Raw genomic sequence first — 15,639 nt, forward strand, 5'->3', positions numbered from 1 at the left:
GAACGAGAAAGGGGAAAGGGAACATGGGGGGTTCTGTGTTCTGTATGTGGGGGTGTTTTTATTTTTTTATTTTTAATAAAACGACGTCGTTTTATGCTGATATCAGCATGACGTCAGCGGTTGTGTGAGTTATTGTGTGAGAGTTGTTGTGTTTGTAGTATTTTTGTTTTGTAATAGCTCAGCTTATGAGTTGATGTAGAGAGAGAAAGAGATATATATGATATCCTGAAATGGCTGAAAATAGGTGTATATATAGTGGTTTTTAGGAGTAGGGGTCATTTATGAGTAGAGGTCATTTATAAGAGGAAGTAGAGATTATGTATATGTTTAGAGTGCACCCAAAGGTAAAAAATGCGCTCTGACCGCTCTGCTTTTTTTAATCTATTTTTCTATATATGCGCTTTCTCAATATTTTAGCTATTAATCAAAGTTTTCAGCATTCTATCACAGCTAAACAAAGTGTTAACTAAACATATTGAAATAGACTAACATTTTAAATTGTATGATCACCAAAATTTGAATAACATTTCGCTTAAGCTTGAATGTCTAATAGAAATGTTGTAACATTTTAAATAGCTTGAATGTCAAAAAGAAATGCCGTTGTAAGTTTTTATAGCCGTTGCTTTTGACATTATTGTAAAGAGTTTAATATCAAAAAATAACACATTCTTAACTAACCCATTAAGGTACTCAGGGCCAGTTCCGGAACTAAGAACAACCCCTAAATTCCGTTTCCAAAAAGCCCGCCGAATCTACTCCCAGTGATTCCATCCCACAGAACCCCTTGCTCCTTTGAAGCCTTTATTTTTATCTTTTGCTCGACAACCTTTGAAGCCTTTATTGCATCCAACGTTAGCTTCTTCTGCTCCTCGATCAATTCCTCCCGCCTCAGATGTAAAGCAGCTTCATCTGCATGCCAAATCTGCCACTTCTTCTCCAGCTCCTTTGCCTTCTCTCCCAATGCAACCTCTTTCCTATTTTCTTGAGTCTTTCTAGCTCTTGCACTCACATTCTTCCCGTTCCCATCAACTCCAGTATCCTCCTTTCGGCCTCCATCACCCCATATCTTGTTCGAAAGTTCAAAGCACTTGTGTTCATGGGGCCTCGAGAAAATAGCTCTCTCCCCTTTCTCGGCGTTATTAGTACTGTACTTTCTCTTCAGCTTCCTAATCTTATCCAAGAACTGATTTCTCGAAGCATCGACACTAAGCGATTGCTTGATAAGTTCGTAAAACTCACCCATATCCGGATATGGGTCGGACCCTTTCTTGGACTGGAAGTCCATCAGTCCCTTGAGTATAAGAACCTCATCCTCCTCGCTCCACAGCCGGTTAATCGCACTGACACCGGACTTCTTCTTCTCAACCACCTTGGCCTTCTTTTTGTCCCGCAACTCACCGGCATTCTTTTCAAACTCCGGCATGAGGCGGCGTTTACAAGAGGTGGGTTTCTCGGGCTGGGGCGGAACCACGTCCACGGGCTCGGAAGCAAGGGGCTCGATGACAAAACCGGAGGTGGTCGTCCGAGAGCCCAAATGGGTATCCGAATCGGTTCCTCGATCGGAGTACGAAGAGCCATGGGGATGTGGGGGTTCTCTTGTTGTTTTCTTCGCCGGAGTGGGTTTTCGAACACAGGGTGTCCTCATTGTTTGTTTATCGGCTTCTTCATCTTCAGATTCTGGTACTACTGTTTGTTCGGAGTAGTGTTTTTCATTTTGGTTTTCTTGATCTTCTGCTAGTTTGTCGTCGGTGGTGATCAGTAGTCGCGCTTGGTCTTCCGGTGGAGGTGGACTCTGAGACAGCTGCTGCTGCTGTTCCGGAGCCGTAAAAGGATGCGGTGAGAGAGAGGGGTGGGAGTGGGAGTGGGAATTAGAGAAAGGGAAAAAGGAAGGTCTTGAATAGTTTTGGCCCATTCAAACAAACTGGGGAGATCCAGTAATGGTAAACAAGAAGAGAAACAAAACTCGGGAGAGAGTTTCCAATTTCCGGTGGCCGGTTCGCCGAACTCCGAATTGTTAAAATACTACTCTACTGGCTTACCCAGTACGCCTCTCACTCCACACTGCAGCGCGAAGAAAAGGAAAAGAGGAGTAACGTTTCCCGGACAACAGTTGAGAACTTGAGATTGATGGTTGAGTTGGCAATTTATATTTTATCCTTATTTTTAAGACAAAAGTTTTGACGGCATTTGGCATTGTCAACAATTTAAACTACGGATGTGACGTGCGACGTGCCTAACAAGGCGTATCCAACACAAAAGGAGAGTTTTATATTTTCCGTTTGACCAAAAAAATGTAGTACTAGTATGAGAGCTGCTACTCCCCCCGACACACCCCCCTCCCCGGCCCCACCTCCCTTTCCCGAAATTACCCCCTCTCTCCCCCTCTCTCTCTCTCTCTCTTCCTTTTCTTCCTTCCTTCCTTTCTTTCTTTCTTTCCTTCCTTCCTTCCTTCTTTCCAGTTTCTTCTTTCTTTTCTTTTTTTTTCCTTTCCTTTCCGGTTCCTCTATCTTTTTTCTTTTTTATTTATTTAAAATTATTTTAGTGTTCCAATTTTCAATCCGATTGAATTGGTGGAAAGATCTTGTTTTCTTTATCATTTTATCTTTAATGGTCATAATGAATTTTTGAACTCATAGAATCAAATATCTCTTAGGGCTAATCAACGAGAGCCCCAAAGTCAAAATTTAATTATGGCCATTTAGGATAGAATGATTAGGAAACTAAAATCTTTCCATTGGTTCAAACGGATTGAAATTTGGAACACTTAATTTTTTAACTATATTTTTAAATATATAAACTGTTTGAAAATGTTAAAAAAATTAAGTGTTCCAAATTTCAATCCGTTTGAACCGGTAGAAAGATTTTAATTTTTTGATTATTTTATCCTAAATGATCATAATTAAATTTTAACTTTGTAGCTCTCATTGATTAGCCATAATAGATATTTGATTCTAAGACTTTCTTAAGACTATTCAATGAGAGTTCTAGAGTCAAAATTTAATTATGACCATCTAGGATAAAATGATTAAAAAAATAAAATCTTTCCACCGGTTTAAATATATTAAAATTTGGAACACTTAATTTTTTAACTATATTTTTAAATATATAAATTGTCTAAAAAGTTAAAAAAATTAAACATTGGTTCAAAGTTGCCCGTTGGTTCAAAAAAATTAATTATGACCATTAGTTCAAACTTACAAACTGTCTAAAACAGTCTATGAAGATTGGAGAGTGGACCCTGTTCCAGAACACCTTTTTAAAAAATATACATAACCTGAAAAGAGGAGACAGGAACTGAAGCGAGGAGGAGAGAGAATTTTTTTTTTGATCCTTAATTTAATTTTTTATTTACTTATACCTCATTTATTTAATTTCTATAAATACACCCTTTGTATATTTAAAAATATAATTGAAGAATTAAGTGCTTTAATTTTCAATTCAGTTAAATCAGAGCAAGGATCGTTTTTTTTATTATTTTATTTTAAATTGTCATAATGAATTTTTTGGTTTAATGCCTTTCAACAAATACCCTAAGATTCATTATTTAGTTTCAAAACTCTCTTAGGGTGTCCATTGAAAGGCCTTAGAGTCACAAATTTATTAGGACCATTTAGGATGAAATGATCAGAAAAATAACAACTTTGCGCCGGTTCAAACGGATTGAAAATTGAAACACTTATTTTAGTAACTATATTTTTTAATCTATAAAGGACAAAAAAATAAAAATAAAACAGTCGGATAAACATGATCAATTGAAACACTTTTTTTTCTCTCAATTACTTTACAAAGCCTAGAATTAGACTTGAACCTATTATTAAAGAGAAAAAAAAATTCAAACTGAAAAGAAAGAAAAGGAAATAAAATGAAAAAAAAACGAAATTGAAAAAAAAACGAAACTGAAAAGAAAAGAAAAAAAAAAGAAGAAGAAACAAACGGTAAAAAAAGAAAAAAAGAAAAGAGAGAGAGAGAGAGGCGGGGGTATAATGGGAAAAGGGAGGTAGGGCCGGGGGGGGGGGGGGATGTGTCAGGGGGGATTAGCAATTTACTACTAGTATAGTTCAAAAAGAACACAAATGGAGAGAAATTTTTGGGTACCTGGCAACACGCGCGTGGTGCATGAGCAGTGTATTCAGACCGTTCATTTTGATTTTGGACGGCTTGAATTTGCAGGGAGAAAGAGGAGAGAGAGTGGCGGGGCAAGAAGAGAGAGAGAGTTTCAATTTGTACTGTCCAACACCCTTTTAGACACCCCAAATGAACTGCTTGAGCACCACATAGGCACGGCCACGTGGTACCCATCCGGCACCCAAAAATTTCTCACAAAAGAATGACTCGAGTCAGGACTCCGTTTTTAGATTTTTGCCGTAATTTTTAGAAGTACTAATTCTTCTTGACAAAAGGAATTAGGAAAGTTATAAAATGTGGACTAATATTAAAAAAAAAATTATACAAGACGACACTTTAGACAAATAATAATTGTTTTGTAATTTTTTCGTCTTAAGTAAAAAAAAAATTTGCTTTTTGTCATAAATGTTTACTTTATAACTTTTCTTGTCGAGACAGATAATTAATCCAAATAATATCAAGCAAATCTAGCAAAGATTCAGAAAAGATGAACAAAAGCTACGAAACGAAAGAGACTATGCTATGTTTGGATTGGGTTTTGAAATTTGTTTTGAAAAATAGTAGGGGTAATAAGTGGAGAGATAGAGAGAGAAATGTTGGAAGTAGGGGAAATCTATGAGGAATCTTTTGAAAAATTCTTTTTGAAAAGTGAAGAGAACAAAAATTTAAGAAGAATGGGTAATACTTAGGCTCTGTTTTGAACTTAAGAAAAGGAAAAGAAAAGAGAAGGGAAATGAGAGGAAAATAAAAGGAAAAATTTATTATTCACTAAATTTTATTTTTTTCTTCATTCTCTTTCAACCAAATAATAGAAGGAGAATTTTTTTAACTTTCCTTTCTTTTCCTCGAGTTTGAAACAGGGCCTTAATAATTAAGTTAATCATAGGCCTATTTTGAAAGGAAAAAAAAAATCCCATTTTCCTTTTTCCTTTGTTTTTGTTTAATTTATTTTCTACATTTGAAAGTTTTGCGTCAAATTTTTGTGAATTATTATTCGTCTCGACGACAAGTATTGAAAAGTATAAAATTATGATCAAAAAATACAATTTTTTTCAAAAACTTCAAAATCCGATCATAATTTGTTGTTTTTCAATTTCTCTCATCAAGACGAATCAATAATCAAAAAGCCAAGTTGGTTTTTTTTTCCTTGCCAAAATAGAACATAATTCATTCTTAAAAACATGATTACAAATAACGCTTTTAGTAGAAGCTCCACGCTTCAAACAAAGATTTTTTCTATTCAAGAAAGGCGATATTAGAAACGGAAAGACTACTGGTACAGCAATATGCGAACAGATAGCGTGTACAACACATTTTTTGGCCCATCTCAGGTCTAAGAAATATAATCGGAGCCGTTCATTTTGTTCAATATATTTTGTTTAAGATTTCTATAAAAAACCAGCTCCATCCGACATCGATAAGGGCATTTCCGAAACATCCAAATTCGCTTCAGAAGTTAGGCTAAATTCTGAAGTGATTTTGGACGTTTCGTAAATGCTCTTATCGATGTTGAATGGAGTTGATTTTTTTTGAGAACCTTAAACAAAATACATTGAACAAAATGAGCGGTTTCGATTATCTTTGTTGAACCCGAGACGGGCCAAAAAGCACATTGTACGCATTGTCTGTGCTCGTACTGTTGTACCATTAATTGTAACGTCCTGTCACCCTCTCGAACGTCTCCTCCTCCACCATTCACACCTCTCTTCTCTTCTCCCTTTTCACACTTTAGCTTCTCCTCCACCTTTGGCCAACCAAAATCTATGCAAATTCACACCCTCCCACACAATTAATAAATAATGTGTTCCAGAATCCAAAATAAATATTTATTTTTTAAAAAGATAAATAAGCTCAAAAATAATACTTTTGGTCTTATATATTTTGCAAAAATGCGTAGGTGTCCTACTATATTGTGCCAGATAATTGTTACAGATAAAAATAAATTTCTCATTTTATTCCTTCCCTTCCGCTTACAATTATTGCTTATTTATGTTATTTTGCCTATTTGGGGTGTATAATATTGATTCTATTTTTTTTTTTTAACAGTAATTGTATCATAAGAGAAAGCCATTGATAAAACTTCCTCATTCTAAGATCCTGTCGAGATCAATGATGAAAGATACTTCAAAACGTTGTCTAAAATTTTAAGCTTACTTTTAAAAGCATTTGTAGAGAAGATAAATGTGCAAACTCAAATGTTTTCAATTTTAAGCTTACTTTTAAAAGTATTTTCAGTGATTGGGCGGATCACCGATGGACAAACTCAAATCAAACGAAAGAACAAATTTGAGTAAAAGTGTAAGTGTACAGTTTGAAGAGCAAAGAAAATTTGAGTACAAATGTGAGGCTCTCCTGACTTGGTTAAGAATTCGAGTAAAACTCAATCTGGTATGAGTTCGAGTGGGGGACTGCAATGAATTTAAAGGGCTTTTATTCAAAATTTGGTTCTGAGTCAATTAAAGATATGGACAAGAAGGCCGCCGGAGATACTCTCACCACAAAAGTCACATATTTACTCAAACTTGAGTCAGATTTCGGGCGAGGGCTAGAGATGCTCTTTTAGTTGGGCTCCTTGTAAATGGAAGGTAGGATTAGTCTACGTGCGTGTAAGCTGACCCAAATAACCCAGTTATTAAAAAAGGGCTAGAGATGCTCTTATAATATTGTGATTGATTAAACTATAGTCACATCATTATCACAAAGTAAGATTGGGTCCAAGGGAACACGTTCATGAGCCAACCAATATACAAACTATAGGGAGAGAGTGTGTGAAGGGGCAGAAGCAGGGACAGACTCACGTTGGGGCACGTCCATACCTTTTTTTTAAAAATAGTAAAAAAAAAGTTAGAAATAAATACAAAAAAGTCTCCTACACTAATACAAACCATTAACATGGTGTATTGATCATCACAAATTGTGAAAAATTCCAGGAGCTTGAGTTTGATTCCTAGGACCCTCCAACCCATTTTTTTTTTTTTTCCTTTTTTCCATTTTTGATCTACCGGGCTTTTCCTTATATCTCCATTTTTGCTCTACTTCTTTTCTTTATTTTTTCATTTTTGTTCTACCTATTTCTTTTATTTCTCCATTTTTGTTCTACCTCCTTTTGTTTTCCTCCCAATCCACAATATTACGAAAATGAAATTACTAAATTACTTATATCATTTAGTTTACTTGTCCACTGCGACAGTTGAAAGTGTATTTTCAGCCATGAATATTGTGAAAAATCGGTTGCAAAATAGAATGAGTGATCAATATTTAATAGTTGAACGATAATTTAGTAGTATACATATAAAGAATTTTTTTTTAAGATTGTGAATAATAGGTGCCCAATATATGGTATTTTTGAGTCCGCCACTGAGTAGAAGGGAACATACTGGGCTTGTTGGGTGGATAGAGAGAATGGCAAAGCTCTTTCTCGGAATCCAATGGGCTTTCTCCTCCACCTCCGCCATTATCAGGAAAAAGCTCGCACGAATCTCTGTGTCCGAGTTTCAAAAGCCTAAACCCTAGCGAAGAAGGCGACATTATTGTACTACTGGCGGTCTTACTGTATTACGGCAACATTACTCTCTCTCTCTCTCTCTGTCTCCAGGCGGTCTTACTGTACTACTGCAACATTACTCTCTCTCTCTCTTCAGGCGGTCTCACTGTACTACTGCTACTCTTGGAATTGCACCTTGTCTTTATTAGCTCCGCTATTTATCCTCAACAAAAAGGTGGCATGTTCCGCTGACTGAAATAAGTACAGATTATTAACTATATTTTTTAAGTAAATATTTATTTTTTGAATTAAAAATAATATATTATAAGTAATGATTTAAAAGTCGCCAAGTGTTAATCAGACGATCGGCCATGTTCGAGCGATTAATCGTTAGCCAGACTTAATCGGATAGACCCTGCCCCGCCCATAATTAATCACCGATTAATTTCTTGCTGTGGAATACTAATTAAGTAAAGAGAATAATATGTCTCGTAAAGCAAAAAATAAGTCTTTAAAAATAAGAATCTTAACGAAAATTGATTGTCAAGAATTAAGTTGTTTGCTTTTACAAAAATTTTGCACTATAACTTATTGGCTTTTATAGAATTGTTCATACTAAACTAAAAAAATCCATTGCATTTTCTCTCACAGACACCTAACACATTTTGTACAACTTTTAATTTTGTAGATACAACTTGACAACAAATAGCTACAACTTTATAGAAACGCCCTATTGGGTATTACTTTTCAATTCAACTTTATAAAAAAATCCATTGCATTTTCTCTCACAAACACCTAACACATACAACTTTTAATTTTGTAGATACAACTTGACAACAAATAGCTACAACTTCATAGAAACGCCCTCTTGGGTATTACTTTTCAAAGAATAATTCTTGTAAGAGTAATGGTGCAAACCGTTTATCAAACTTATTAGAATATTGTATTGTAGGCTCCAGAAAAAATCAACTTAATTCAAAAATTGCAAGTGCTTCTAATAAAAAATGGGACATATGATAAAGCCCTTGCAATTAGCAAATTGAGTGGTTCATATTTTAAAATTGATGGACAGTACGGATTATAAGTGTGCGATTCGAACGTCATGAGTCCCAAATATCAATCTATACACCATTTAGCGCATGCTTAACGTTACCCGTAGACGGGTTGTGAATTTTTAGAACTCTCCTCCTTTTTTATTTTATTACAACTACATTCAATTTGGGTAATTTTACCAATTTACAAGATTAACATTATTCGTGGACTTTTCACATTTGTAAGAACAACAATATACATTACTAAAATACAAAAATTGCTTTTAAAAGATGCGTGAAAATTAATTACCTTTTCCCGAAAGTGTTGAGTAGAACTTTTAGATCACATTTGCACTTATCGACTCCCAACCTCCAACTATTAACTGAGTGATAAATACTCTTTCCGTCTCAAATTATTGGTCTTTTTTTACTATTTGGAACCTCTCAAAGAATCGTTTATACCTTTTAATTTATAATGTCTTTTATCTTTTATAGATCTTATTTGATATATCTCAATTAGCTTTATTAAACAAAATTTTCAAAGTTATAGAAAATAAAAGACCAACAATTTGAGACGGAAAGAGTATTTATACCTTTTAATTTATAATGTCTTTTATCTTTTATAAATCTTATTTGATATATCTCAATTAGCTTTATTAAACAAAATTTTCAAAGTTATAGAAAATATTATAAATTATAAAATATAGACAATTGTTTGAATTGAACGACTGTCAACCAACAATTTAAGATGGAGGTACTTGTTTTGGAAATTCGACATATGTAGGAATGGAACACTAAGGATTTTCACGGGTTAGACAAAGACCAAATCCTATCGAAAAAGAGTTAAATGTGTTGTTTGATAAACGGGTGGATTTGGACGGGTCCAAAAATCTGGGTTGCAATTGCCACCTCCATTGAATAGTTTTTGAATAGTTATTGACTTGATCTTTTCAAAATAAAAACCGTAGGTGTAACGTTTACATTCATTATGGAAGCATTCAAATACATAAACAGAAATATCACTAAACATCCAACAAAAACTTAACAAAACGCAAAAAAGAAAACGCCAAGTTAACGAAAAGCGGAAAAAACATAGCCGCATCATTCACAAAAGTTAACAAGTTCGCATTTTACCAAGTTAGTTCCGATAACTGACAACTTGTCATCAAGGCCATAGATATGTTTGGCAACTCGGAGTAGATCTGATTCCATTGAATTAGAATTTTCCATTGAATTAGAATTTAAAATTGCCAAAAGCAAGGATGCTAAATTCTACGAGAGATCTGGGCCACAAGTTGATCATCACTAACTAAATATCTCCTGAAGCTAATATCAAAAGCTCAAAAAAAATAAAAATAAAAATAATAAAAAATATACATCAACTAATTTATGATCATCTTTTACCCTCAAACAAAATTTATGATTGGACACGAGGCCTGGATTGGTTTGCTTTCATCTTCAAGCACCTATTGATGAGAAATTACCCAATGCATCCAAGAACTGATACCCAGATTTTTCTTTATCAACGTAAATACCACCACGTCGAGGGAAAGAGGGAAGAAGAACACTGATTCCTCTCTATTCACGTGTCTGAATATCAGCAACAAATCCGTTTCCTGTTAGAAGTTTCCGATTTTCCAATCAGCTGACCATGCAAAATATATACTAGAAGGTGTTCCAGTTTGGTTAAAAAGGAAGTTTTAGAAAAGGAGTAATAAGGATCTTATTTGATAGATCTCATTGAGAGATCTTTTAAACGGTGCAAAAAAAATTAAAAAATATATTTTTCATTTTCATTATATTTGAGTTTGAAATTACCTTCTTTTTTAAAAAGAAAGTTTAAAAAGAAAGCGGTAAACCACAAGAAAACTAAGCAGTCCTATTTTTGATTCATCAGATACATACATTTTCAGGAGGGTCAAGACTCAAGTCTCAGGAGTCTTTCTCTTCTGATTCGATGTCGATGGAGCATTTGTTTGAGCCTGACCAAAAACTGACCTGCATTTTAAATTTTAATGTGTCATAGCCAATACACGAGCTACTATTAGAAAAGAATAGCATTCATAAAAATATTGTAGTCTACAATAAAGGTATTTTGGGCATACAGAAACCCTTCTGCAACATTAAAGGACCGTTGTAGTAAATTTACAACTGTTAAAATAAACAGATGAGCAACTTTTGCTAAAGCACGGACGAGTAATAAAAATATTTTCAATCGCTCTCTTTTTTGTCACGTAAGAGATAGTTGACAGCCATAAACAGACGTGGCAACAAACTTGAAATTCACTATAGTCAAGACTTGCGTCGGCTGTCATGATGCGCAGATTCTTAAGGCTCATGAAAAATCTGAGCATAACGCTCAAACAACATTCGTGAATAGCGTCAATGATTCCACGGCAATAGAGTCAACTTCTCCACAACATTCGTGAAGTATTCAAACATGTTCGTAATACAACATTACATCTTAAAGTTTGAATATACGTCAAGTTAAAGTCAGTTAAGGAGGAGGATGCAACTCTTGGATGATGATTAAAAAGAAATGAAAACACCTACAATTCAATTTTGTTAGCAAATACCAGCTTACTTTCATACAAGGACATACTAGGCCCACCCCATTTCTAGTGGACAAGAGCACCAAGATGTCAACGCTTCCCCGTCTTGCTTCTTACAAATCTAACTCCTATAGGCCCAAAACTGGTACCTCCCCTCTCTCAGACTAAAAAATGCAGAACAAATTCACTTTGCTGATAGCCAACGCATCTATGTTCTTCACACAATCGCAATACCTCACAACTAGACATCGCACATTCCCACACAATATCGATACCTCAAGGATAAACAAAAGCTCAAAGAAAATATACAACCCATGTTAACCCCCATGGCAATTTTTAATATATGCAGTGCCACAGCAATAAACTCCTTCCGCAGAGAATGTAAACAGTAGATGCATTCCCCAAAGGTAAGAACACAGGAGCTAAGGCAACAGTCTTAATATTAAATACTATACGATGAGAATTAAGCAAGGATGAGAAGTTACTTCAACTACATTTCCCAATTACTATACAAGACTGGACCTAAACACAATTTCACAACTTCGTTGTCAGATATTGTAATAGGCGAAAGTAAGAGGTGCTCACCCACACGTTGAACAATTCTTGTGATGCTTACAAAATATAGACAGACAAACAGAGCATATGTAGCCCATGTCAATTGTGTTTTTGTGACAAAAGCACCTGCAATTTCCAAAAAGTTCGGTAAAGAAGCAACGAATATATAAATAGAACCATGATGAACAATAAGAGTACATGAATAATACGGATTCAAGATTAAAAGACATAAGAACCTGATCGAAGGAAGATAAGAACTATATTTTCAGATGCTGCAAATAGGTTAAAACAGAATAGATAAGTCATTCAGGGGACCAAAACACACACACATACACTCAAACTTCAAAGCCTAATGCTAAATGGGAGATGGCCAGGGGAAATAACTAACATTTCCTAGAAAGAAGAGTGTCATCAAAAGGCTGTATTGAATGGAAGTGGATTTGGCAGCCCCCATGTAATTGGAAGCTCAAGCAGGTATACTGGTAAAAGAAACCTTAAATAGTGCTTATGGAGATAAAGAGAAAGTAAATGGCGTGTAACATTGTAATGTTCGTTCATCTTCCTTTCAATTATAAGAAACCGAAATAAAACCATTTCTCTTCTTTTCATCGTTTACTTAAATTCCAGCATGGCTGTTCTAATTAATAGGGAGAATCAGCCCCTCCATCACCATTCCAATAATGAAAAGCTACCTTTGATCCTAAAACCCTAATGCTTAAGTCCCTTGCCTCTTCTTTCTTGTTTCCTACGAAAAATAGCCTCAAAGCACACCTTTATTTTGGTGATAATCTCTGTGGGAGGTAGGAGTGGGAAGAGTACCTGAGGTCGCCCTCCAGGTATATGGCGGTTGCTACGATGGTGCTTGGGAACCACCGGAGGTGGAGGTGGAGGAGGAGAGAGCTCGGGGCGGACTTAGAGAGAGAGAGGGATGGCAGTGGAGAGTAGGTGTGTATTGAATGCCTTGAATGGTTGTTGATCGGTATTGAATGCTTGTCTTTTATATGAGCCTTGGAGATGAGGGAGAGCCAGGTGTAGGGCTCCTCCCCATTGGTGGACAGAGTGAAGGTTGACCTCTTTTCCTCTCTTAGTCCCAAGTCAGGCCTTGGGGCTTGTAACCAAAGAGCCGACAGAGGCTATTTCGGTGATGCATGGAGACCCGTATCATCTGCCGAGTCAGGCGAGGTATGATACGAGCTTCGAGGTGCCAGGCGGTAGGTATGATACTTCTTCCGAGATGTCAGATGGCGGTCAATGCCCTCCTCTCTCTCTAGGACCGATCAAGTTAGAGCTTGCCGGAGGCAAGCTCGTCCTCCTTGACAAACCCCTTGCTCTAGCCTCCAAGCCACATTCCTCCGTAGGTCCCGAGCGGGGTACCTAGGCCCTGCTCCCGGCCTAGGATGGTGTATAGAGTCGCCTTTAAGAGTTCGTGGAGTCTTCGAAGTGTCGAGTAGGAGGTGACCTCACCCCTCCGCGGGTGGAGAATTCTTGGAGAAAGCCTTGCTCCTCCAGAGACGCAGTTTGTGGAGGAAGCTTTGCTCCTCCCGGAGGTGAACATTGTGGAGGAGGCATGCTCCTCCTGGAGGTGAACATTGTGGGGGAAGCATGTTCCTCTGGGAGGTGAATCTTGTGGAACAGGCATGCTCCTCCGGGAGGTGAACTTTGTGGAGGAAGCATGCTCCTCCTGGAGGTGAATCTTGTGGAGGAAGCATGCTCCTCCTGGAGGTGAACTTTGTGGAGGAAGCATGTTCCTCCTGGAGGTGAATCTTGTGGAGGAAGCATGCTCCTCCTGGAGGTGAACTTTGTGGAGGAGGCATGCTTCTCCGGGAGGTGAACTTTGTGGAGGAAGCATGTTCCTCCTGGAGGTGAATCTTGTGGAGGAAGCATGCTCCTCCTGGAGGTGAACTTTGTGGAGGAAGCATGCTCCTCCTGGAGGTGGATCTTGTGGAGGAAGCATGCCTCCTCCTAGAGGTGAATCTTGTGGAATAAGGACATGACGTGCTTGTACTGGACTAGATGAGTGTATGCCTCGGTCTTGCCATCATATTTGGCGAATTTGGGTTGGGTAAACCCTTTTGGTGGGGTGACCGAGTTGATCTCCCTTGTGAATGGAGAGCTCGATAATCTTTCGAGTCTAGCGTCGCGATGAGGTTGGATCGAACGGTTGGGACCGTCTGGACGCTCGTTCGCTACGCACTTATTTGGGACAAGGTTGTCCAACCTTTCATACTCGTTTCTCTTTGGGGTGGTGCTCACCGACTTTTGAGGGGAGCAGTTGTGACGATGTCTTCGGCAGCTATCTCGAGGGGAAGGTTCGAGGCGCTCGGTAACAGGGCTTCGGTTACGGACCTCTACGGGGTGTGAGATGATGGGGCTCTTAGGTCGGGCGTGTTTCAGACGCTCGCGGTATCCCCTTGTTTGGAACTCCAAGAGGCTGTTGTCTCCCTTGGCGGCCCATGTGTAGCTAGGGGTGGACTCACGGTGCCCTTTGCTGATTCGAACCGAGTGGGTGGAAGAGGCGGAGACGCTTCCTGCCCCAAGCCTTTCAAAGGCGGATGGTTTCCCTGGGAGCTGCTTAGGGGAGCGGGAGCGCTCCCTATGCGACGTGCCCCATTTGGTCCTTTCGGCCGTCATTCCTGGTGGTTCAAGACGGTCTTTGACGGAGGGTTGGGACCAGTGTTCCACTGGGCGTCCTCCTTCGAGGCTGCGAGGAAGACCGTGGTGACTTCTCCCACCTCGGCTTCCGGAGGAATGAGATGGGGAGATTTGGAGGAGATGCTTGATTTCCACCAACTCATCTCGGACATGTTTGTGTCGTTCCATCACAGTTGCAAGATCGTCGATCTTCTGCTCAAGGTGGCGGATGTAGGTGTGAAGTTCTGAGGACGGCGCTGCATTTGGCGTAGAGGTTCCGGCCCCGATTCCGACGGACATATGGGCTTTCCCGTGAGCGTTGGCTTCGCCGGAGGCCAGGTTGTGATCTCCGAGGGTGCTGAGCCCGAGGGTGGTGTTACTGGGATGTGGATCTTCAATCGCCACCATTGCTGGTTGAGGGAGTGTTCTCAGTAATCCTTGTACAAAAGGAGAGACCTAATGTTTTTTTTTTTGAAAAAATCATTAGGTCCCCAGCGGAGTCGCCAATTGTAGGGGTTCGAGTTATCGGGATCTAGATCATGATGTTGGTTGGGTGCCTTCCTCCATTGATCTGTCTCGGACCACCAGACCTGCAATAAGTCACTAGGGCTGGGTTCAGCCCAGTGACCCTCCGATGATTAAGTTAGATCTCAGGGGAAGAATGTAGGTCTAGGGTTTTGGGATAGGATTGCATACCTCTTTAGGTTAGAGTCCCTTCGTATTTATAGACCTAGGTTTGCTTGGCCTCCAAGCTAGCGCGTGGAAGATACGCTCGGGTAACTGCCTCGGATGACGTCATATGTGACGACAGGAGCGAAGCGGTTACGGAGCACATGGGCAAGCTTGATTCTCACGATTACGTTCGCCACGTAATCCTCATGGACCCCCCTTGGCGTGACCCCTCCTGGGAAGCTAAGGGAGCACCGAAGCGAGAGCACGCCACGTCATCGTTAATCGAGCCTCAAACCGAACCATATGGCAAGACTTCTAGCCTCCACCGTCTTGACGACCGCGCCTCCAAGGAGACGTTGGTTCGGAACACATGGCTAGGTTACCGACTCGGTAGCTGAAGCCGCTACAATCGAGAATGGCTTGATCCGAGCAGTTTTTTATTGAACCGAAAAAAATGATCGAGAATGGCTTGATCCGAGCAGTTTTTTATTGAACCGTTCAATAAAAAATTGTTCGGATCAAGCCCTTCCCGATCATTTTTTTTACTGATTTCTCGTGAGTACTCTTAAAATCACGTTCTGATCACATT

At 38.6% G+C, this 15,639-nt stretch overlaps 1 protein-coding gene and 1 long non-coding RNA gene across 2 annotated transcripts; both read right to left on the bottom strand.

Moving 5' to 3' along the window:
- Positions 1–721: 721 nt before the first annotated feature.
- Positions 722–7,653, bottom strand: LOC131306960 (probable transcription factor At1g61730). Its single transcript, XM_058333390.1, has 3 exons — positions 7,503–7,653; positions 5,771–5,886; positions 722–1,810 (listed from the first exon to the last, which is right to left on the bottom strand). Exons 1-3 carry the CDS (start codon positions 7,651–7,653, stop codon positions 722–724), a joined length of 1,356 nt encoding a protein of 451 aa, XP_058189373.1.
- Positions 7,654–10,148: 2,495 nt separating this feature from the next.
- LOC131306744 (uncharacterized) lies at positions 10,149–12,533 on the bottom strand. The gene is made up of 3 exons (XR_009193994.1): positions 11,778–12,533; positions 10,546–10,638; positions 10,149–10,256 (listed from the first exon to the last, which is right to left on the bottom strand). It is a non-coding gene; the product is annotated as an uncharacterized LOC131306744 (long non-coding RNA).
- Positions 12,534–15,639: the final 3,106 nt, after the last annotated feature.

Source organism: Rhododendron vialii, chromosome 11a (genome assembly GCF_030253575.1).
Source record: "Rhododendron vialii isolate Sample 1 chromosome 11a, ASM3025357v1".
NCBI classification, from domain to species: Eukaryota; Viridiplantae; Streptophyta; class Magnoliopsida; order Ericales; family Ericaceae; genus Rhododendron; species Rhododendron vialii.

Excerpts from the sequence above, each read along its gene's own strand:
- LOC131306960 (XM_058333390.1), bottom strand. The coding sequence starts at position 7,653 with ATGTCGCCTTCTTCGCTAGGGTTTAGGCTTTTGAAACTCGGACACAGA. Across the intron at positions 5,887-7,502 it reads CTATCCACCCAACAAGCCCA|ATTTTGGTTGGCCAAAGGTG; the intron begins GTATGTTCCCTT and ends GAATTTGCATAG. Across the intron at positions 1,811-5,770 it reads ACAGGACGTTACAATTAATG|CAGCAGCAGCTGTCTCAGAG; the intron begins GTACAACAGTAC and ends GCTCCGGAACAG.